This window comes from Asterias rubens, chromosome 18 (assembly GCF_902459465.1).
Source record: "Asterias rubens chromosome 18, eAstRub1.3, whole genome shotgun sequence".
Lineage (NCBI taxonomy): Eukaryota > Metazoa > Echinodermata > Asteroidea > Forcipulatida > Asteriidae > Asterias > Asterias rubens.
In genome coordinates, this window is record NC_047079.1 from 4,215,693 (window position 1) to 4,239,329 (window position 23,637).

Consider the following 23,637-nt stretch of genomic DNA (forward strand, 5'->3'; position numbering starts at 1 on the left):
AGGATTAGGTACAAATACAAGTATCATAATGGTCCTACTTACAAAAAGTCAAAGAGGTTATTCTGATGAACAACTTTCTTCAAAATCCTGCAGAAAACAAGAAGAAAACATAAAGATCTGGGCAAAACATTTCTAAACTGAAACATGTCCATGGATCTCCTACCCAATTAGCCTTGTTCACCCCAAAAAGACGCCGCTGTAAATCTAGACTTGATGACAAGTCGTTAGGCACTGCCTATTTGTCTGCCGTTCATGCAACAGTCACAGTGCGATTATACACATGCAACGGTCGTAATTGCGACTAATTCATATACACATACTGGGATCGAGGGTGTGTGTACCGTCCCCGTAATTGCAACGCGCTCCAACTGCACCGCGCTTAATAATTACCGTCTTGACTTCAAGACTACTGTAAACCCACCCGTATACACTGTGCTTTAGTGTGTGTATTCACACCACCGCACGACACGACAGCCCCCGTACGCTATCCGCACGGCCTCCGCATGCGGGTTAGTGGTACGAGTGCGGATGACTTGTGCACAGTAGTCGTACGGTGTGCGTTGAGCGATGTGACAGTTGAGTCGTGCGGTGTGAAAACACACAGTAAAGCACAGCGGCATCTTTTCGGAGTGAATAATGCAACTGCATGGAGCAAGGCTACTACCCATTAAGGGTTCTTGGCTAGCACCGTGATTAATTCAATTCAATTCAATTCAATTTATTTATTTCATCACAGATTACAAGTAAAAAGTGAAAATTGTTTTCCCTGTGTGCACTAAAAAGATTCAAATTTGATATTTATAGAAAAACAAAAACATTAGTTTTTTAAACTGTGATGTTTTTTGTTTTTCTATAATTAATATCAAATTTACAAAAATTAACAGAATTAATTATAAACATTTGTTAAAGACAGTGGACACTATTGGTAATTGTCAAAGACCAGTCTTCTCACTTGGTGTATCTCAACATATGCATGAAATAACAAACCTATGGAAATTTTAGCTCGATTGGTCGTCGGAGTTGCGAGATAATAATGAAAGAAAAAACACCCTTGTCACACGAAGTTGTGAGCGTTTAGATGGTTGATTTCGAGACCTCAAGTTCTAAACTTGAGGTCTTGAAATCAAATTCGTGGAAAATTACTTCTTTCTCGAAAACTACTCCACTTCAGAGGGAGCCGCTTCTCACAATGTTTTATACTACCAGCCTCTCCCCATTACTCATTACCATATAAGGTTTCGTGCTAATAATTGTTTTGAGTAATTACCAATAGTGTCCACTGCCTTTAAGCAACAAATAGACTAGTTCAAATTTTTAAAAGAGAAACGTTATCAAAATCTCACAATCACTGAGTAAAATAGAAAAAGTTCACTTGTGAGAGTCCTGATAGGCTTCACAACCAGAACCAATAAATGAAACTTAGTTTATAGTTTAATATGTTTTGTGCATTCGGGATAAAATGTTTGATGTTTTGTAAAGAAGGTCTACATTTAGCTAACAGTGCACTAATGGACTTTTGGAAAAAACTGTTGTTATAATCAACGTCGTTAGACTGGTCTCAGTGGATACAATTGGATAAACGTGCAGTGACGTAAGCATTCTGTATCTGTGTTTTGATTGGTCTGAGGTGACGTTTGGCAGCTGCACTTTTGGTCGTCTGCATATGAATCTAGGTGAAAGGTGAAGATGGACGGTGGTTGACCTACGCCAGAGGCCATTCTCTGGCGTTATTCACGAACCTCGACCCGTGACGTCAGATATTCAGGCTACAAGGAAGTGTGACCTGTCAAGCATCAACCTCTTGAGGTTGCCCTACTTTTTCCACCCTTGATGGACCGTGACGTACTTCAGGAGGGGAGTCTGAAGGGTCTGCTCTGCGGCTGAGGCAATTTCTATCCCGTTGGTCCCTTGCTGGTAGAGCTGGCACACATTGTCTGTCGGCTCGATGGGATCTAACACGATAGGACTGTTTGGGGAAACATATAACAGTAATGAAAGTTTAATTGAACAAATTATTTTAAGGAAATTTATATCTGAAGAAACTAAACCCTCAAAATTAAACAAACTGCCACGCCCTCTTTCTTGATTCAAAAGTTAGTGACAGAAAAACACACTGTGTTTTTGTAACTAACTATACTGTATAGGTCATCCACCGACCTTTTATCAACAGCCAGGCCAAGTGTTGCACCTATTTGATTTGAGAACTGGCAGCCAGGTTATTCCACGCACTTATGGAGATCAGCTATGAAGCCTTCCATACTCTGGTTTCGCTTCCCGGTATTTTAAATTTGTGCAACAAATCTAATCTAATCATTTATTGTTTAAAGTGCACCGCATACAATTATCCCAGCACACTGTACATAGTGACAATAAAAGTTAATGTTAAAAAGTTGAACAAGAAGAGTAAAAACTCTATATTATAGTAAACAACGACTACCAACAACCATAAAGAGACAAATTTAAAATAAACCCAATGGCTGGGCACTTATAATTTTACTTCACTTACTTTTGCATTCCAAAGCGTGTAATTGCTTTTTGTGCCATTTCGGTGTAGATTTGATTGGATCCTGGCCAGCTAGTAACACGCAGTGCTGTCAACTTCGTCAAGACCTCAAGGACGTTCTTCAACCCCTGGGCTTTGCTGAATTTAACGGGTTTCCCAGCCTTCTCCCAAAGGTGAATGGTGATCAGCTCCAGCCGGTAAGATTTCTTGAGTTTCTCGGGGAGGTAGTCATTCGCCCAGTACTTCACGAGACGTACGAGCTCCTTCACGTACCCAGGCTGGCTACCGACGAAGTTGACCTGATGTTCGGCAAGGGAACCAGAGTAGAAAACCCTGTCTTTGATGTCGTTAAGATACAGCATGGCAAGGAACATATCTGAATGATGAGCAGGTGAAGAAAGAGGAAAGTATGCTGTTAAAAATAATACAATAATATTGCTACATCGGTGCACCGATACGGTGTTCAAAGGTGCAAATGATTACAACAACTTTTAATTAAGAAATAAGGCCTCATCAAAAGTTACAATAGTATCGTCGTCGTCCTATGAGTCATGGCTGACCCTTTGTGACCATGTTATGATGTAGTTCCACTTCTGTCTATCCAGTGCAGATCGATAAGCAACGTTTATTGAAAAGCCCGTGAGTTCTTTGATTCCGTCTGTCCAACGAAGTTTTTGACGGCCACGTCGGCTACTACCTGCTACACATCCTTGCACAATGATCTTCTCAAGGTTGTCCCCCTCTCTTCTGGATATGTGACCAAAGTACTGATTAAGCTTGTTTTTGTTAATTTTTGAGGACAATGTGGGTCTATCCTCTCCTATCAGGTTTCTAACAAAAACATTGGTCTTGTGCTCTTACCATGATATTCTCAGCATTCACCTCCAGCACCACATCTCAAAAGCGTTGATCCTGTTCCTGTCTGCTTTACCCACAGCCCACGTTTCAGACCCATAGGTGGCTATTGGGAAGACGAGAGCATTCATGAGTCGAATTTTGGTAGTTCTGGAGATCCCTCTGTCCTTCCAGATGTCAGTCAAGGAGATAGCTGATGTTCTTGCCATAACAATAGTATATACCACTTTAAAATTAAAAAATATCAATATAATATTGTTTTTTTTAATATTCAAAATCATTTGCCCTATTCTCAATTTCCCCGTGACCATTATGAAATAAATAATCATAGATTCAAAATATTTCTTGACACGTAATTTAGCCGACTTACCTCGACCGGGGCCAGCACACTTGCTTGAAGTTGGTAGAAAATCGATGCTCATACACCTTGAGCCCACTCTGATGTTGAAAATAACCAAGAACTCGTTCTTGCTTACTGCAGATACGGACGGCAGCCTCTTCAACGCCGTGTAGAGATTTTCGATGACGGCAGCCAGCTTGCGCTTGTATTCGCTCAGTCCGAGTGTTAAGATGGAGTCCAAGTCTGGTGGATTGATGAAGGCGATCAGATCGACATCAGAAAGGTCCTTAACCATGGTTCCTTTACCAAGGGATCCACCCTGCAGAAAAAAAACATTGGACCCATTAAATACTCACACTTAAACAATTTCCCGTGGAATTGTCGGGGTGAAGCTTGTCTGTTATATTGAATATAATATTATGGATTGTATATTTTAACGTACACACCTTAACAATTCTATCAACGTTGAAACGTAGACCGCCCGATTTACAAATGCTCTGCACCGATAGGACCACTTCATTGATAGCTCTTTTGCAGTCCCTGTCGAAATCCTCCGTCCCACGTTGAATATTCTCGTTATACCATGTCTCGAGACTGCTTGAATCCATGCACCAAGGCTGTGAAAATCTCCCAGGTCCAGCCATTGCGAGTTGGTTTAGTTTATGAATCCTTCCAAGTTCAAATGCAGCTCTGGTCTGCTGAAATTCCAGGCAAATATTTGGGGGGTTTTAAAACTCCGATTTCACAACTGTGAGCGATTGTATCATGTGATTCCCCATATTTCTGACGATGATGAGAAATCATTTATAGAAATAATGTTAATCTGGACAACAGTCAAGTTAATTATTCATACCACCCTGCGTCACGCAAGCAATCTGATTGGACAATAACATTAAGCAGCTGCGTGATGCCGTTAATATTAACGTAGGTTGTGTATGTGGCCGTCGTCTTCGTGAGATGTTGGGGTTTCTGAACTGAACAAAAAAAACCGCTAGACTGGTACCCTGTCTTTATCTTTAAAGATGCTATAACAGATTTTTGGCCGATTTGACTCCAGAATTTTGATTTAAAATTCAACAGGTTTTTTGATGGGGGTCGAGAAAGTTACAAGCTTTCATTTGAGTCATTGCTCGAAAAAGTCCGCCAATTATTAGGAGCAGTGAAATAAAGTGCTCAAAATTAGTTTTTGTCGGGATCCCGACAATATATCACGTGACCAATTCTTATGTGTTTTATGGGCACGTTCGTTTAGCTTCCCTGGGTTTACCCCGTTGTGTATCGGTTTTTTTTTCCAGGACGAACGTGGGTAATTATCTACACACGCTCGTCCTGGAAAACAAAAACCGCCACACACCGGGGCTGACCCAGGGGAGCTAAACGAACGCACCCTATAAGAAACGTTTTACATTTTTGACATGGTTCCTGACCATTAAAAGTAAAAGTTAAACTTGTTTTCGTTAGAGCGGGTGATACTCTTTGAAATACCATTCACTCAAAAAAATCTATATTTTTTAATGTTTGGGGCCAAAAATCTGACATAGCATCTTTAAGGATCACACGGGTATTGTCTTTATGTATAGACGATGTGACCTCTGACGTCACTCGAAAACCATAACATGATTCGCGCGCATGCAATCGTACCATAACTACGCATCTTTTTGCCCGGCGAAACATAACGTATACAGTGTTTTTTTCAACATAAAAACATAGGTCACATCATCTATACACATGTACGTCAGAATTAACTGCGAATATCCAGAACCAAAAAGACAATGTGTCTGACTGGGAGGTCAAAGGTGATTCATAGACGTGTGCTCAAATGCAGATCTCTGGCGTAATTCACGGGCCTTGAAGTGTGACGTCAGATGTTCAGACTAACCCAGTGGTGCGCTTTGGCCCAACCATAACTCAACAAACAGTTGACGTCAGTGCCTCAATATCTGTCCAATGAAATCATCGGGTTTGCATCACATGTTCTTCTCTGTATAAAGGTGCGCCCCTCTAAATAAACGCCCATAGCATAGGCTATACAGTGAACAATGCTAAATATTCTAAAGTATACATGACAACACTATACTTAGAAGTCTAACAGCTTTTAACAGTAAAGGGACAGTTATAGAATTTATTCTTGAACTTTAATCCTCTGCTCAATTGAACAATAATGGGGAGTCCTGGGCCCATCGAGTTATTCCCCCTCCAAGCCTTGTGCCAGCCGATTGTCTACCTTCCGCCCAGGTAGCAGTTAAAAGGTACAGTTCTTTTCAAAAATGAGAAGAATATAATATAGCAAGACAGTTTTCTCAAGCACAAAACCTACCTGGCAAATAAATACACACGTGGTGTTACCGCAAACCAAATAGTTATATAATAAGTCTAGTCTGGGTGAACTTGTTTGTTTACTAAGACTTTTGCTCTTTGCCTTCTGATTTAGAATTGCATGATCACTGTGTATTTGTGTCCCTGGCCGGGTATCAGGTTCGGTATTCACAGTGACTCACTGTAGCGTTAACGTTCACCACTTTAATATTTTTACAAATACATCGGAAGTGTAAAAATGGCGTTCATGAAAAATGCACTGTTAGTGTGTATAACAGCAGTGTTGGTTGTGTGCGTACCGTCTCTATGGACCAAGACGCCCCCTACACTTACGGCGGGAACTGTACAACCAGGATTCGAACCAGTGCTGAAGGTTTTCAGGTCTGTTGTTTCACCATTACCGGTTCTCTTAAGAGCCTCAAAAGGTTCCCCCGCTGTTATTCTATCTCAAAATCCTACTCACGTTTGGGGAGATTTTGCTTGGGTTTTCTCGTTTGTTTGATTACCTCAATTATTTCACAGTAACTGGTGATTTCAGTTGATCCACTCACTTCAAATTCTACTGCCATTGATTGCAGAGAGACACTCGTACATGGCCATAAAATTACACGCTCAATTGCACAATTTAAAAAAAAAAAGCTAAAAGAAAAACAAAAACAAAAGAACACAAATCACTAATCACTGAAGTCAATTCAATCATTCGATTGAAAGAGACCATGGGCCCGTTTTCGGAGCTGCTTTTAAGCAGCTCTTAAAAGCAAAAAAATGGCTTAAGCACGAAAATAGCTCGCTTTATTTTACACATGTTACAGGCAAAAAATTCATGCCATATAAATTGCTTGTGACTGGTATTTAGCTGTTGTTTACCTAGCATAACGAATTAGCTGGTAATCTGATTTTACTAAGCAACACTTAGTGCTTAAGCAGCTCTATAAAATATGGCCCAGGTGATGGCGGCGACTCCAGGAGTGCGCCCCCATTATAATTTGAGGACGAGTGGGCCACGAACGCAAGTCTATGCCGAATGATGATGATGATGATTCGATTCAACTGAATCAGTATTATCAATCACACCCATTGATAAATCAATAAATCAATAATGACACTATATAATCAATATGACATCGACCAATAGGTTGATCAGTTAAATCAACTGCCTCAAATAAATGCAAAGATTCAGATCTATCCAATTAATCAAATCCGTTTGTCTAAAACACAAACTAGCAATGAAAATAAATGCCCCTTAAAACATAGGTTTAAAGTCTGAAAACTACCGTCGTTTGGTGCCCATTCAACAGTGATGACTAAATAACACAATAATTCATAAAAATGAACATTACTTAATTGGTAGTAAAACAGTTGCTGACAGTGTAGGGCCTAAGCACTTTATTTAATCCTCCATACATAAACTGGAAAAAAACTATAGAAAAGAAGTTTGAGATAGATCGGCCAACCCATGTGGGTCACTAAAAAATAGTGCAAAACCAATTAAATATTTTGCATTAAATCGATGCAAAGATACTTACTGAGCGATGAACTCAAAACGGGGAACTAGTTTTATTAATTTCTTATCAATAATGACACCTTTATAGGCAATGATAATTCATTGGGTGTTTTCTACACTCATCATCATCATCGTCACCAGACTGTGTCAGTTTTATGTAAATCTGTGATCTTCACAATTGTTTTCTTACCAATTCTGTAACGTTCCTTTAGACAATGATCACTATCATATAATCCTCATCCATACGCAAATGTACAAACTAACTAATTATATATACCAACTAACTAAACCATGTATGACTATAATTATAATTAAACGACGCACACTTACTTGCTATTATAACTATAATACCATCTTACTAACTGCATGCACTTTAGTTGGACCACATAGAAAAGCAATCATTCTTATGAGAATTAACTTATACCACATTACAATTTGCATTTTGAACATTAAATAATTATAGTGATTTTGAACGAAAAGCTGGCTGCCAGTGTTTGGGAAACAACATAAACACACTACGAAAACCATCCGCAGGAAAACAAGAACACCACTTTTCTTATCTAAAGAACCTCTATAATTTCAATAAGCATTTGTTGCTAATACCATTGTAAACTTTTAATTTGACATGGCCTAAATATTAAATTAATCTCTGGGGTTTTCCTCCCACATCTAAAACTGAAACATCTTCATGGTCTGCTCCCTATTGGGTTCTTGGTTGGTACATAGTAATTGTTCGTTTGTTGAGAGTCCTTTGTTCAACCAGAACCCCAAAATTAAACTTAGTTTAGTTTAGTATGTTTTGTGCAAGAGGGATAGGATGTTTGATGTTTTGTAAAGAAGGTCTGCAATAACTAACAATAGGCCTTTATACCATTAGACTGTTGTTCGGAATCAACGTCAACAGAAGTGTGACCTGTCAGGCATGAAACTCTTGAGGTCGCACTACCCTTTCCACCCTTGACGGACCGTGACGTTCTTCAGGAGGGGAGTATGATGAAGGGTCTGCTCTGCGGCTGAGGCGATTTCTCTCCCGTTGGTCCCTTGCTGGTAGAGCTGACAGACATTGTTCGTCGGATTGGCTGGGTCCAACACGATCGGACTGAAAATAACAAAGAAATGAAAAGGTTTAGGATTTCAAGGTTTGTTATTTCCAAAGTAACAAATTGTACCACAGGCAATGTACATGTTCCAAATAATACAGTCAAGCCTGGAGGACAGCACAACAAAGATAAGAAGTTATAACATTTTTTTTATTTTACAAAATACTACCTGAAGGAATTCCTTCAACATCAAGCTACATCTAGGCCTCAACTTATACGAACTTCTTGCTTCAAAAGTCAGTGATCGGAAACAAAACTCTGACAGAGAATAACAAACCAACACTGTGTTTCCGTCACAAAATAGTTTCATTGGACTTTATAATGTGAGAAACGTCATCCGCTGAAATCTTTATCAATAGCCAGGGTAAGTGTCGCGGCGTATTTTGACAATTTTGGTGAACTTTTGGTTTTCATGTAGGCCTATTATTTTAACAAGTGATGGAATCCGAATTGCACTTGTTCAAACCACAATGGTAGCGAGAAAGTATTCCACGGCCGCGCTGCTGATACGCGGCTTACATGTAGTATTTCCAGGCTTCTCGGTGTGGCAGGAGTATCTGCCTCCCATTGCGAACTGCGTACACATTTCTTGTGATAGCGCCCTCTTTTGAATCATCCTCCTTCAGCCCATATTTTGTTTCCATTATGGCGGGACAGAATCTCAGATACACCTATGACACTAGACTTTTTAATCTCGTGCACATAGCGCGTGCGCACTAACATTTTGGTTGGCAAAATAATAAGGAAACATCAGACGCGTTTGCGCGTCTGTTTAGCGCACGATAGGGTCTGTACGCATGCGTGAATGTACTTAGCATAATTTCATGGGAGGGATCCATTGATGGGCAGTAAGTTCACCTACTTTATCATTTTAAGCTGTGTAATCGCAGTTTGTGCCAGTGTAGCGTCGTACAGACGGGATCCAGACCAGCTAATAACACGCAGTGCTGTCAACCTCGTCAAGACCAGTAGGACGTTCTTCAAACCCTGAGCTTTGCTGAATTGAACGGGTTTCCCAGCCTTCTCCCACAGGTGAATGGTGATCAGCTCTAGCCGGTAAGATTTCTGGAGATACACGGGGAGGTAGTCATTCGCCCAGTACTTCACGAGACGGACCAGCTCCTTCACGTACCCGGGCTGGTTACCGACGAAGCTGAGCTGATGTTCGGCAAGGGAAGCGGAGTAGAACTCCCTGTCATGGTTGTCGTGAAGCTGCAGCATGGCACGGAACATATCTGAGTGAGCTGGCGGTATTAAAGGAAACAAGAAAACATCGATTTACTTATGATTAATATTGGTGCACCCTCTCCATCCAATCTGATGGTGTTTAAAGGTACAAAGGACAACAGCGTTGCCATAATACTCTTAACACTTACATAATTTATAAATAAAAATATATACAAACGCAGCATCAAATTGCTACGTAATAAATTCCAAAAACAGTCACTCTCTTGATCCCCTTTTTAGACTTAAGTGTTTAATTTTTGCCTCAAAATGTTTCTTGATGAATGACTTGGGCTTTCAACAAACCGACTAACCTCGACCGTGGCCGGCACAATTGTCTGAAGTGGGAAGAAAATCGACATTCAGACACCTTCTGCCCACTCTGATGTTGAAGTTGACCATGAACTCATTCTTGCTGACATTAGACACAAACGACAGACCCGTCATAGCTGAGTAAAGATCCCGGATGACGACGGCCAGCTTGCGCTTGTATTCGGCTGGTCCGAGTCTGACGATGGGGGCCAGGTTTGGTGGATTAATGAAGGCGATCAGATCGACATCAGAAAGGTCCTTCACCATGGTCCCTTTACCAAGAGAGCCACCCTTCAATCAATCAATAAATCAATCAATCAGTCAATCAATCGATCAATCAATCAATCATGCCATGCTAATGTATTTGCTTAAGTGTTAATTTTGGGTTTTGTTTCAAATCCTAGCTACTGACCTATTTTTGTTGTAAAAGTTTTTCAATTAAATTCAATTTAATTCAATTCAATTCAATTCAAAAACTTTAATCATCCTTTGCAGGCAATAACAATAGCAGACCAGCTCCATATAAAAAGTAAATTTGGTCTCATGAGACCAAAACTATTTTAGCATGTAAAATCCCCTTAACCAGTTATGATAGTATACCTAAACCATAGACGAAAATTATTAATTTTACTCATTTCTCAAAAACTACAGCACCTCAGTAAGTAAACTTTCAAGGGAAGCTTTCTTCTATCATAATCTTTAAACTGTATAAGTTTAATGTAAATCTGTGGACACTGTTTTTTGTTAGGAAAAAGCACATATACCCTTTAAGCTAAAGATGAAGGGGAATGACAAAATCCAGTTTTGTAATGTAGGCCTAGCTATTTTCCAAAAACAGAGTGAATAAAGAAACGATTATAATTTTATGTGAGTGAGGAAAAACTAAAAAAACGTCCAACAGTGTTTCTATTACCCGTCCAGGACAAAATGAATTAATGTTTTAACATCTAAAATATCCGACGAGAAAAAATGGGTCCTCTTCAATTTTGTTGGTTCGACTGACTTTTTCAGAGCAAAAATTGAAACATCTTTTCAGAGCAAAATTTGAAAAATGTTTCAAATTTTGCTCTGAAAAAGTCAGTCGAACCAACAAAATTGAAGAGGACCCATTTTTTCTCGTCAGATATTATGGATTTCAAAAACTATGAATCTCATTTCAATGAGGAATTATTTCGAGAAAATATCTCACGCCTAATAAGATAATGGCTGTAATGATGAGGCATACGCACCTTCAAAATTCTGTCAACATTGAAAAGGAGACCGCCCGATGAACAAATCGTCTGCACCGATCGGACCACTTCATCGATAGCTCTTCTGCAGTCCCTGTCGAAATCCTCCGTCCCACGTTGAATATTCTCGTTATACCATGTCTCGAGACTGCTTGAATCCATGCACCAAGGCTGTGAAAATCTCCCAGGTCCAGCCATTGCGAGTTGGTTTAGTTTATGAATCCTTCCAAGTTCAATGCAGCTCTGGTCTGCTGAAATTCCAGGCAAATATTTGGTGTTTTTTTTTAAACTCCGATTTCACAATTGTGAGCGATTGCATCATGGGATTCCCCGTATTTCTGACGATGATGAGAAATCCTTTATATAAATTATGTTAATCTGTACATCAGTAAACAGTCAAATTAATTATTCATACCACTCCTGCGTCACGCAAGCAATCTGATTGGACAATAACAATATAAGCAGCTGCGTGATGCCGTTAAAATAAAAGGGACACACCGGTGTGGCGGTTTCAACTTTCCGCTGTGTTCAGTTTTCCGAATGACCAAATACGGTAGCATTACGTCATGCGATGCCTGCGCACAGCAAGCGAAAGTAGTCCATTTTTAGTGCCGTATTGAGTCAGCCGTTACCCTCCGGTAGCTGTCATGGCGGCGTCCACGAGTCGAGTACAACTAGCGGCAAACGCGCGCGCGTGGATCGTATGAGTTGTTTTTTATGCAAGCAGAGTGTGACCTGCCTAAAGTAGTACACATGTAAAGATGGGGCAAGAGATTATGTGACTACACAGAAAAGAATGTGGCCGTCGTCTTCGTGAGATGTTTAGTCTTGAAGTCAAGACTGTAATTGTTAAGCGCGGTGTGTAGTTACAGCGCGGTGTAGCTACGGGGACGATACACACACCCTCGATCCCAGTATGTGTGTGTGTGTTAGAGCTGCCTCGCGCTACCTACGACTGTTGCATGTGTAACATCGCACTGTGACTGTTGCATGAAAGGCAGACAAATAGGTAGCGCCTAACGACTTGTCATCAAGTTTATGTTGGGTTTTTTTAACTGAAAAAAAACCGCTAGACTGGTACCCCGTCTTTATCTTTAAGGATACGCACGGGTATTGTCTTTATGTACTGCATAGACGATGTGACCTCTGACGTCACTCGAAAACCATAACATGATTCGCGCGCATACTGCCGGGCAAAACCTTTGTGTTTTGGCAGCCAGCTTTAGTGTATGCAATCGTACCATAACTACGCATCTTTTTGCCCGTCGCATCTTCTAAACACATGTAAGTCAGAATTAACTGCGAATATCCAGAACCATAAAGACAATGTGTCTGAATGGGAGGTCAAAGGTGAAATCGAAGTACTACACTAACCACCTCTCATCCGCTGACACTAGACTGTGTTTAAGACGCTTAACACGTTGTTAAATCGCTCTGTTGTCTCCCTACCTTCGAGTGACTCAATGAAGTCACTTAGTAACCGTTTTTGCAACTACTTCAAGGAGAAGATTACTAAAATCAGGCAATCCATCAGATCTTCTCTAAGTGACCCAAATGTCCAACAGGCCGAATCACAACACCTGACTGAACACCGCACTTCATCTGGTGACCGGGGTTTCTCTGCTGCAGGGCCTACTTTGTGGAACCGACTACCCTACAATATACGCCATTCATCTTCATTAGCAGCCTTCAGAAAAGCTCTCAAAACCTATTTATATGACTCTTAATTTTGTTGTATGTTTATCTTGTTTTTTCTTTCTTTCTGTGTAAAGCACTGTGATACATTTTTTGTAAGAGCGCTTTATAAATGCCTTTGTAGTATAGTATAGTATAGTATCCATAGACGTGGGCTCAACTGCAGATCTGTGACGTCAGATGTTCAGACTAATCCAGTCGTGCACTTTGGCCCAGCCATAACTCAACAAATCAGGCAATCCATCAGATCTTCTCTAAGTGACCCAAATGTCCAACAGGCCGAATCACAACACCTGACTGAACAGTGTTGCCCTAATGTCCAGCCCCAGAGCTCACAGACTTCTCTCTCCTGAGCCCAGATGAGGTTGCTAAGCTTGTCATGAAGTCTCCCAGTAAATCATGTGGTCTCGACCCATTGCCCACATGGCTCCTCAAGAAGAACTTGGACATTATGCTGCCTGCTCTGTCATCAATTGTGAACACATCCCTGTCTGCTGGATCATTTCCTTCTTCCCTGAAACCAGCCATAGTCACACCCATTCTGAAGAAACACAACTTGGACTGTAACAATCTTAAGAACTTCAGACCTGTTTCTAATTCAGCGTTTTTGTCTAAGATCATTGAAAAAGCAGCTCTGTGCAGTGTAAATAACCATGTTTGGAGTAATAATCTCACTCAAATGTATCAGTCTGCCTACAGGTCCGGCCACAGTACGGAGACGGTTCTGCTGAGAGTCAAGAGTGATATCATGTCTGCTCTAATTGACAATCGGCGGGCTGTCTTCCTGGTGTTGCTGGACCTGTCGGCAGCTTTCGACACAGTTGACCATAGTGTCTTCTTAGGCAGGTTGTCTAATATCTTTGGCATTAGTGGTAGTGTATGTAAATGGTTTGAGTCATACCTTTGTAATCGCTCCAATAGAGTGAAAATTGCTGGTGCTTTGTCTGATCCACAATCTGTTAACTTTGGTTTGCCACAAGGCTCTGTAATTGGCCCCCAATCCTTTTCTTTGTACACTCATCCTGTTGCAAATATAATCAAGTGCTACAAAAATGTTATGTTTCACTTTTATGCAGATGACACGCAATTGTACATTTCGTTTGACCCTCGTAATCAATGTGAAGTTAATGATGCCCTGTCTTCCCTTTCCAACTGTATTCTGAGCATAAAGAAGTGGATGGCAAATAACATGCTTCAGTTAAATGAAACTAAAACAGAGTTCTTCATTGCTGCAGGTCCCTGTTTCACGGACTTACTATCTTCTGTGACACTTAAGGTTGGCTCTGAAGTAATTCTTCCGGCTTCAACAACAAAGAACCTCGGTGTTGTATTCGACCAATCAATGCGCATGTCAAACCAGGTTTCTTCTATATCCAGTGCTGTCAATGTTCACCTTCGCAATTTGTCTCGCATAAGATCTTTCCTCACTCAATCTGCCTGCCAGGACGCAGTAAGAGCAATTGTCACATCAAGGATCGACTACGCCAACTCTCTGCTTGCAGGTCTCTCCTCCAAAGACACTAAACGGCTTCAACGTCTACAAAACCGGGCTGCAAAGCTCATTTTCCAGGCCAAGAAATATGACCACGTCTCTCCACTTATCCGTGAACTTCATTGGCTCTGTATTTCAAAACGCATCCAGTTCAAACTTCTCACAATTGTTTTTAAATGTATCACCGACACAGATGCTCCGCTATATCTCAAAGAACTCATTAATCCGTATGTTCCAACTAGAGAAGGACTGCGATCTGCCAAAGATAACAGAGTTCTGATCATCCCCCATTCTCGCACTTCATCTGGTGACCGGGGTTTCTCTGCTGCAGGGCCTACTTTGTGGAACCGACTACCCTACAATATACGCCATTCATCTTCATTAGCATGCCTTCAGAAAAGCTCTCAAAACCTATTTATATGACTCTTAATTTTGTTGTATGTTTATCTTGTTTTTTCTTTCTTTCTGTGTAAAGCACTGTGATACATTTTTTGTAAGAGCGCTTTATAAATGCCTTTGTAGTATAGTATAGTATAGTATTCATAGACGTGGTCTCAACTGCAGATCTGTGACGTCAGATGTTCAGACTAATCCAGTGGTGCACTTTGGCCCAGCCATAACTCAACAAACAGTTGACGTCAGTGCCTCAACATCTGTCCAATGAAATCATCGGGTTTGCATCACATGTTCTTCTCTGTATAGGTGCGCCCCTCTAAATAAACGCCCATAGCATAGGCTATACAGTGAACAATGCTAAATATTCAAAAGTATACATGACAACACTATACTTAGAAGTCTAACAGCTTTTAACAGTAAAGGGACAATTATAAAACTTACTCTTGAACTTTAATCCTCTGCTCAATTGAATAATAATGGGGAGTCCTGGGCCCATCGAGTTATTCCCCCTCCAAGAAAGACCCCTACACCAGTGAAATAAATGTATTGAAATGAATGAAATTAATTGTCCAAACGTCCGAGCATCAATCTTGACAAAAAACCAACAACCTCTAATCATAAATACCTCAGACAGTTTCGTTATTTCTATTGGTGGAGAGCGCGGCACGAGGGGTGTTTAAACCTTTGATAATGACCAGTGTTTATAACCGGTTGTGAGCGGGACAGTTTATTCATTCCTATTGGTCGAGAGCAACGGCTGGAACAGTTGTGCCACATCACGCGATACGCGCGACGCGCAGAGCAATCTCCTTACAACGAGTTGTTTACCCGAGGGCCTTACCATTTCATAGCTGGAGGGGTGTTGTGTTGAAAGAAATCATTGAACAATTATAATTTTTGCATTTATTTTACCTTTTTGACCAAAAAGTGTTGATGTTTTTTGACCGAAATTTATGAATGGGAATCTAAGTGTGTTGAATCGGTTTTCAAATAGTGATTTAAACCCCCGCCAGGGCCTGGTTGTTGATAACATTATCAAGAACCAGGCCTCGTTGGGTTTAAACCACTAGTTGAAAACCTCTTCACCACACATTGATTCCCTTTATAAGAGTAGAACAATTAGTTATATAGAGCATAGTGTCATCCACTCCTATAAATATACCTACTTCTTTCTACATTCTCCTGACGATGACTAACTCAATACAAGCTAGTCGAAACGTTGAGAGTTCTTAAAAGAACTCACTCCGCGGTTACTAGTGGAGTTAATAAAGATCATCTTTAAAGACACTGGACACTATTGGTAATTGTCAAAGACCAGTCTTCTCGCTTGTCTGTATCTCAACATATGCATAACATAACAAACCTGTGAAAATTTGAGCTCAATCGGTCGTCGAAGTTGCAAGATATTAATAATGCAAGAAAAACCACCCTTGTCACACGAAGTTATGTGCGTTTAGATGGTTGATTTCGAGACCTCAAGTTCTAAATCTGAGGTCTCGAAATCGAATTCGTGGAAATTACTTCTTTCTCGAAAACTATGGCACTTCAGAGAGAGCCGTTTCTCACAATGGTTTTAACGATCAACCTCTCCCCATTACTCGTCACCAAAGTAAGTTTTTTTGCTAATAATTATTTTGAGTAATGACCAACAATATCCACTGCCTTTAAGCTTAAGTGCCAGCCGATTTTCTAACTTCCGCCCAGGTAGTAGTTAAAAAGCAGGACAGTTCTTTTTAAAATAATGAGAAGTCTTCCGAAAAATCCGAAAGTCTACTCCGCGGTAAAATAATATAATTTGTATAGCAAGACAGTTCTTTAAAGACCAAAATCTACACGGCAAGTAGATATACACTAGTCATACCGCAAACCAAATATTATACATTAAGTCTAGTCTGGGGTCAACTTTATAGAGCTGCTTAAGCAAAGAAATTGCTTAAGCACGAAACGAGCTCGCTTATTTTTCACATGTTACTGGCAAAAATTTCATGCCATATACATTGCTTGTGACTGATATTTAGCTGTTTGTTTACTAGGATTTGCTGCTCTTTGCCCTCTCATTGTGATAAAGAACTGCACGATCACGGTGTGTTTGCGTCACTGAGTATAGCAGTGGCCACTGTAGCGTGAAAGGTTCACCCACTATAATAATTATTAATAATTAATAATTAATAATTTCTCAAGCACAAAACCTACCTGGCAAATAAATACACACTTGGTGTTACCGCAAACCAAATAGTTATATAATAAGTCTAGTCTGGGTGAACTTGTTTGTTTACTAAGACTTTTGCTCTTTGCCCTCTGATTTAGAATTGCATGATCACTGTGTATTTGTGTCCCTGGCCGGGTATCAGGTTCGGTAAATACAGTGACTCACTGTAGCGTGAACGTTCACCACTTTAATATTTTTACAAATACATCGGAAGTGTAAAAATGGCGTTCATGAAAAACGCACTGTTAGTGTGTATAACAGCAGTGTTGGTTGTGTACGTACCGTCTCTATGGACCAAGACGCCTCCTACACTTACGGCGGGAACTGTACAACCAGGATTCGAACCAGTGCTCAAGGTTTTCAGGTCTTTATAGCCTTTTGTTTCACTATTACCGGTTCTCTTTGGAGACTCAAACGTTCTCCCACGATACAATTCTCAAAATCCTACTTTACAGTCATGTTTTGGGTGATTTTGTTTGGGTTTTCTTGTTTGTTCGGTTAACTCCATTATTTTACAGAAAATGGTGATGTGGTTTGACCCACTCTTTTAATTAGTATGTATTATATTCTTTGTAAACCATCATTGATTGCAGAGAGACACCCGTACATGGACAAAAATGGCTGTTTAAGAGTCTGCACATATAAAGTTAAAGGCAATGGACACTATTGGTAATTACTCAAAATAATTATTAGCATAAAACCTTACTTGGTAACGAGTAATTGGGAGAGGTTGGTAGTATAACACATTGTGAGAAACGGCTCCCTCTGAAGTAACGTAGTTTTTGAGAAAGAAGTAATTTTCCACGAATTTGATTTCGTAACCTCAGATTTAGAATTTGAGGTCTCGAAATCAAGCATCAGAAAGCACACAACTTCGTGTGACAAGGGTGTTTTTTCTTTCATTATTATCTCGCAACTTCGATGACGGATTGAGCTCAAATTTTCACAGGTTTATTATTTCATGCACAGGATGAGATAAATCAAGTGAGAAGACTGGTCTTTGAAAATTACCAATAGTGTCTACTGTCTTTAACAACAAAACATTTTGAAATTTCTTGGATTTAAAACGAACCATGCTAAGTAAAGTGAAACATACAAGCTGGCAAATGCCTGACTACCTCACGCCAGCTGCCTTACGCTATACATGAGGCCCCCAGTGTGTGTGACCTTTTGCCGATAATTGCGCTGATTTTCGCCCACATCAAGTAAGGATGTTTAAACACACCATACTGGATGTGTTGACAACTTGTTTTTACATTAACGGCAGTGCCCCTGCTCCTCTTTGCACATTTTTTTTTTCAGGGAAAATTTTGCCAAGGGAGTGGAGTCGCCAACAGGGGGCAGCGCATTCTCTGTTTACTACAAAGGGGCAAAGGTCATTGACCTATGGGGAGGTTACGCCGACACCGAGGCTCTAAGGCCATGGCGGGAAGATACTATGGCCATTGTTTACTCGTCGACTAAAGGTAATCAAAAATTGCATTACTAAACTAGAGCAAAGGCAATTAATGTACACCTTTGGTTTTAGAGCCGTTTGGTTGTTTTGGTCCCCAAAAAGATGTATACAAATGTCACTTTGTGAAGTTTTTAAAAAGGCGGTAGCGTGTATCAGATTTCACCGAAACTGTGTCTCTGTGTGCATAATTCCGTGAGGGCGCCCTTTATTTAAAACTTGTCACTTTGGTTGTGTGTGATCCAGGAATGGCCGCCACTTGCATTGCTCTACTAGCGGATAGAGGTCACATTGACTACGACAAAACCGTCGCATCTTATTGGCCAGAATTCGCTCTGAACGGCAAAGAGAACATCACAGTGCGCATGCTCCTAAATCACGAGGTATAAGTATGATTTCGTTGCGTTTCTACTGCCACGACAGAAACAAATAAGCATTTATAAGAACTTGTTACCACTCTCTGTAACTGATATGCCGATGGCTGCAAAAAGGCGTACAGTGACACTCTGTGCCCAAACCATTCAGATATCATAGGGAAATCTGTCAATTGGAGATTATCCCCCCCCCCCAATTGGAAACCATGGGCTGATAGAAAGAGGGAGCTATCAGAGGATGTTTTTACGCAGATCGCCGTGATGGGGACAGAATCTGTCACACAGCCATTATTAGTAGGTTTATTTTGGTCGTAGTTAGGCCTTAATAAAGGTACATGCCTTTGAATAGAAGATTGATCAAGACGCATTGAGGTTGATGTTTTGGATGTCTGGTTGTTGCATTCATTAATTGTGAGAAGTTTCTGTCGTAGTGAGCGTCTCTCTGTATTTTTTATTTCGTGCATTATTATTCCAGGGAGGATTGTCATACACGGATGGACCAATCAGCTTCGAGCAACTCGCAGACCAGGATGTACTGGGGCAGCTGTTAGCTAAAGAAGCTCCAAAGTGGGAACCAGGCAGTGCCCACGGGTACCACGGAATGACGTTTGGTCTCTACGTCAGCCAACTTCTACGGAGAGCTGATCCAAAGCACAGGACACTCGGGCAGTTCTTCAAGGAGGAAATAGCCCAAACTTTTGGTAAATGTTGGGTTTATTAATTAACAATATTAAATCTTGATTGGGGTTCCAAATACTACTTTGGGGCATGTCCGGTGGTTAATTGGGGGTTGGGGCATCCTGCGCTTGATCGCAGGGTCGGGTTCGAATGCCACTTAGAGGAACAGTAGCATATAGTGTAGACTTGGTTTCAAACAGGACTGGGAAAGCCCCGAGTATACAGAGGAAAAACTTCAAGGTATTATTGATCCCGATGCTGTTATATACTTCATGTATATGACGTCATAAGCTTGAACAGCGCCCCCACTGGGGTTAAAAGAAGAGTTATCATTGGCTGAGAATTGTGCAATACTGGGGTATGCGTCTAGAGTGCGTTGCGTCTAGAGTGCGTTTTATGCGACCCCAACCAAAGCCCAACCGACTCAACAAGTCGGTTACCGGTTGGTCTGAACAGCATCGATCTGTTTGTAAGTTAGGCCCTATCGCATTTGTATTACAAAAGTACTTTACGGTTAGTTATTAAAATCGTCTATATCTTTCCCTTTTTCAGATGTAGATTTCCACATAGGACTGCCCTTAGAGGTCTACCACCGCGTAGCTAGACCTCCGGCTGTAACAGCCTTGTGGCAGACCCTATTCAAGGGGCTTACCAGCCCGTTAAACAGACAAGTCATGTGGGCCATGGCTACCGGGAAAACAGACTTCCTGAAAGTTCTCAATATAGAATCAATGACACAGGTAAACTAAACCTAACCAATTTCAAGTTGATGTAATTTTTGGTTTAATAGTAGGGGAGGTCTGCTCTACCAGCCAGGCTTCTGATGAGTGATACCAAAGACTACATTTGTAAAGGGGGTAGCCCTGTTTCAGCCCACAATTGTGACCCACACCTTGAAGTTGCCTTCAGACCTTGTGTGTCTGGCGACTTGCATAAACAACTTGTAAAAAAAATTTAAAACAGAATTTAAAAAAATCATAATGAAAACGATCGATTTAATGAAGCAAGGGAAGATCTGCCTGAGCAAAACAATATAAACAAATTACCTTTCTCAAAATAACAACCACAGGGGAAACTGACTAATTAAAAGTTACCTTTAGTATGATGTTTTTGCAAATAAAATAAGACATTATCTAATCCCGTTACAGCCCAACGTACCACACAGAGTCACCATGGTCAAGTGGACTTGCAATCACAAGGTTGTTGGCTCGAATCCTACCAAGCTAACCACTGATTTCACAACGACTATAGAAAAAGTGTCTTATAAACTCATATTTCTAGTAATTTCCACAATGACTAGAGAAGTGTCTGCTTGTTCTGAATCAGATTTCATGATTTAATGACGTTAACCAATGATTGTAGTACAATCACAAGGTTTTGGGCTCGAATCCTACCAAGCTAATCGCTGATTTCACAATGACTAGAAAATGTGTCTTCTTGCACAGTTACCGAGGAATCACAATATCTTGATTTTGTGGAATTCATGGCCGTTAAATCAATGTCTTTATGAGTTGTTGCCAGCTTGGTGTTTATATCCCCAGCGCGGGAGTTTGCCGGAGTTGTGGTGGTTAATATCATACTTTGTGTTTCATTGGAACCAGGCGGAGCACTTTTTGAATCCAGAAGTTCTAGCCCTCGAGCAGCCGTCTGCATCCGGCATCGGAACGGCCCGGGCCATCGCTAAGGTGTACGGGATGATGGCAAACGGAGGAACAACCAGGGACGGTCGAAAGTTTCTCTCGGACGGTCTGATCAAGAAATTTATAGGAGAGGCTGAGAAAGTTGCCACAATGGACAGAACCATTGGGCTTAAGATGCTCTTTAATCTTGGATTCATGATCACTGATGAGGTAAGCTTCAGAGCAAACTAAGTCCATAACAACAAAGATTCAAAACTCTGTATTCGAAATGGTGACCTCGCTTTTGTATTAAATGGGTTCACAAGAAGAGGTTTGTTGTTGTGGTGAGATGTTTTTTGTTTGTTCGGTCTAGTTTATTTTTTTCATCTCCTTCTTTGCGTTTACGGTTTTAGTTTATTTTTTTTATATATATTTTTTAAGATACATTATTTCAGCCACAAAGGTACTTTTGTCCGGACCAAGAATAATTTGTACATGTTCAGTCGTTGTATTTATTTTTTGTTTCTGTTACAATAACACAAGCGTTGACATGATTTTGAATTCATTTTGTCTTCTTGGCTTTCCAGGGGGAGCAACAATTTGGCCATCCTGGATCGGGTGGTGCGCAGGGGCGTGCCGATCCAAAATGGCGGATCGGTATGGCATACATAACGAGTTATCCGACCCCCTTCAGTATGGGAGACGACGAACGTTTCCTGACTCTTGAAAAAGCAACCTACGAGTGTGTCAAGAAGTTGGAGGCAAAGTAGATGCATCTAAAAGATGGGGAGTGGACTGAAAGAAGCCCTTGATAATTGGTAGTCTTGGTGCAAGACGTTTCTCGTTTACCTTTCCCGCACAGTGCGGTCAACACATCAATAGAGCCGGGCCCGCCACGACCACCCGTATACACACGTCTTGCACCAAGACTAGATGATTGGAAACAGACAGTAATTTGTTGGACATCATAAAGCGACCGCAACAAAATTGGGCTACTTTATACACTTCCGGTTTTTACTGGGGCATATTTTAGTGGTTTTTTTAGTGGTGTCCAAAAGTTTGTTATCAGTATCTAGTTTTGTTGTGTTGCACATAATGTCATTGTCTTGCACGGTTTTAATAAATAAAAAAAATTAAAATATATATATTTCTTCTATGTATTTTACTAATTCGCCAATAAATCAGGCAAGCTGTTTAAAGGCGCTGGACACGTTTGGTAATAATTTTATTGTCAAAGACCAGTTTTCTCACTTGGTGTATCTCACATAAGCATAAAAAACAAACCTGTGGAAATTTGAACTCAATTGGTTGTCACAGTTGCGAGAGAATAATGGAAGAAAAAGACACCCTTGTCGCACAAAGTTGTGTGCTTTCAGATGCTTGAATTCGAGACCTCAGCTGAGGTCTCGAATTCAATTCAAATATTTCAGTGATAAATTACTTCTTTCTCAAAAACTACGTTACTTCAGAGGGTATGGTATATTTTATACCATCAACACTGAGCTCCCCATTACTCGTTACCAAGTAGGTATTTATGCTAAAGATTTGTTTGGGTAATTACCAATAGTGTGCAATGCTTTTTAAATACAGAAGCTCCATTTTGAGTCCTTGGATCCATGTTAGTGTGTTCTTGTACGTTTTTACCAAAACGATTTTTATTTAAGTAGATATTTGCGACAAATCTCAGCTCTTCAACTCGAATTCGAATTCCATGGGCGTATACAAATTGACACTGCACACTTTGTAGATACCACCGGAGGGGAAAGAACAAAAATATCAAAATTTACACCTGATGGTGTTTAAATAACACAAGTTTCTGCCAACAGAAGTGTTATTTTAACACCCTATTATTGTGATAGTTTTCATTGTTCTCTTGAGAGTATGTGTCAACACCCATTGTCACTTTTACTACCACCAGTGTTGGCACTAAACACATGAACTCTATTGCCCAATCCTCACTGCACAACATCATCGTTGTATGTGGTGGTCTGGTCACCGCTAACTGTAGACTTAATTTCAAGTCTGAGATCGTGATATTCTCTGCATCAGCCACGAAAAAACCCTCCCAGATTAGCTATGATCACGCGCCCACGGGAGGGCGCTATTTCAGGCAATGATGGATTGGCTATCGGGTATAAGACTGAAAGACACGATTACAGTCTTGAACCAAGTCTACTCGCTCACTCTTGTCTGATTATGACAATGACACCAGTCCCCCTATTAATTACAAGGTTGAACCGTTGAGCTCACACTGCTTTGAGTCACAACAATACAGTCAGCTGTCGGGTAGACTAAAAGCCACGATCACAGACTTGAAACAAGTCTACGCTCACTCTTG

The 23,637-nt window shown here is 40.6% G+C and overlaps 3 protein-coding genes across 3 annotated transcripts; 1 reads left to right on the forward strand and 2 right to left on the reverse strand.

Annotated features, from left to right (window-relative positions):
• Positions 1 to 1,812: 1,812 nt before the first annotated feature.
• Positions 1,813 to 4,438, reverse strand: LOC117302602 (2'-5'-oligoadenylate synthase 1A-like). The gene is made up of 4 exons (XM_033786579.1): positions 4,145 to 4,438; positions 3,729 to 4,017; positions 2,507 to 2,915; positions 1,813 to 1,966 (listed from the first exon to the last, which is right to left on the reverse strand). The coding sequence occupies exons 1-4, from the start codon at positions 4,340 to 4,342 to the stop codon at positions 1,813 to 1,815; spliced, it is 1,050 nt and encodes a 349-aa protein (XP_033642470.1). The 5' UTR covers positions 4,343 to 4,438.
• A 3,430-nt stretch (positions 4,439 to 7,868) lies between these two features.
• Positions 7,869 to 11,706, reverse strand: LOC117302142 (2'-5'-oligoadenylate synthase 3-like). Its single transcript, XM_033785944.1, has 4 exons — positions 11,384 to 11,706; positions 10,157 to 10,445; positions 9,481 to 9,862; positions 7,869 to 8,617 (listed from the first exon to the last, which is right to left on the reverse strand). The coding sequence occupies exons 1-4, from the start codon at positions 11,579 to 11,581 to the stop codon at positions 8,461 to 8,463; spliced, it is 1,026 nt and encodes a 341-aa protein (XP_033641835.1). The 5' UTR covers positions 11,582 to 11,706; the 3' UTR covers positions 7,869 to 8,460.
• Positions 11,707 to 17,162: 5,456 nt separating this feature from the next.
• Positions 17,163 to 22,434, forward strand: LOC117302077 (beta-lactamase domain-containing protein 2-like). Its single transcript, XM_033785874.1, has 7 exons — positions 17,163 to 17,539; positions 18,478 to 18,641; positions 18,875 to 19,011; positions 19,478 to 19,703; positions 20,233 to 20,420; positions 21,282 to 21,530; positions 21,887 to 22,434. The coding sequence occupies exons 1-7, from the start codon at positions 17,397 to 17,399 to the stop codon at positions 22,067 to 22,069; spliced, it is 1,290 nt and encodes a 429-aa protein (XP_033641765.1). The 5' UTR covers positions 17,163 to 17,396; the 3' UTR covers positions 22,070 to 22,434.
• The last annotated feature ends 1,203 nt before the right edge of the window (positions 22,435 to 23,637 follow it).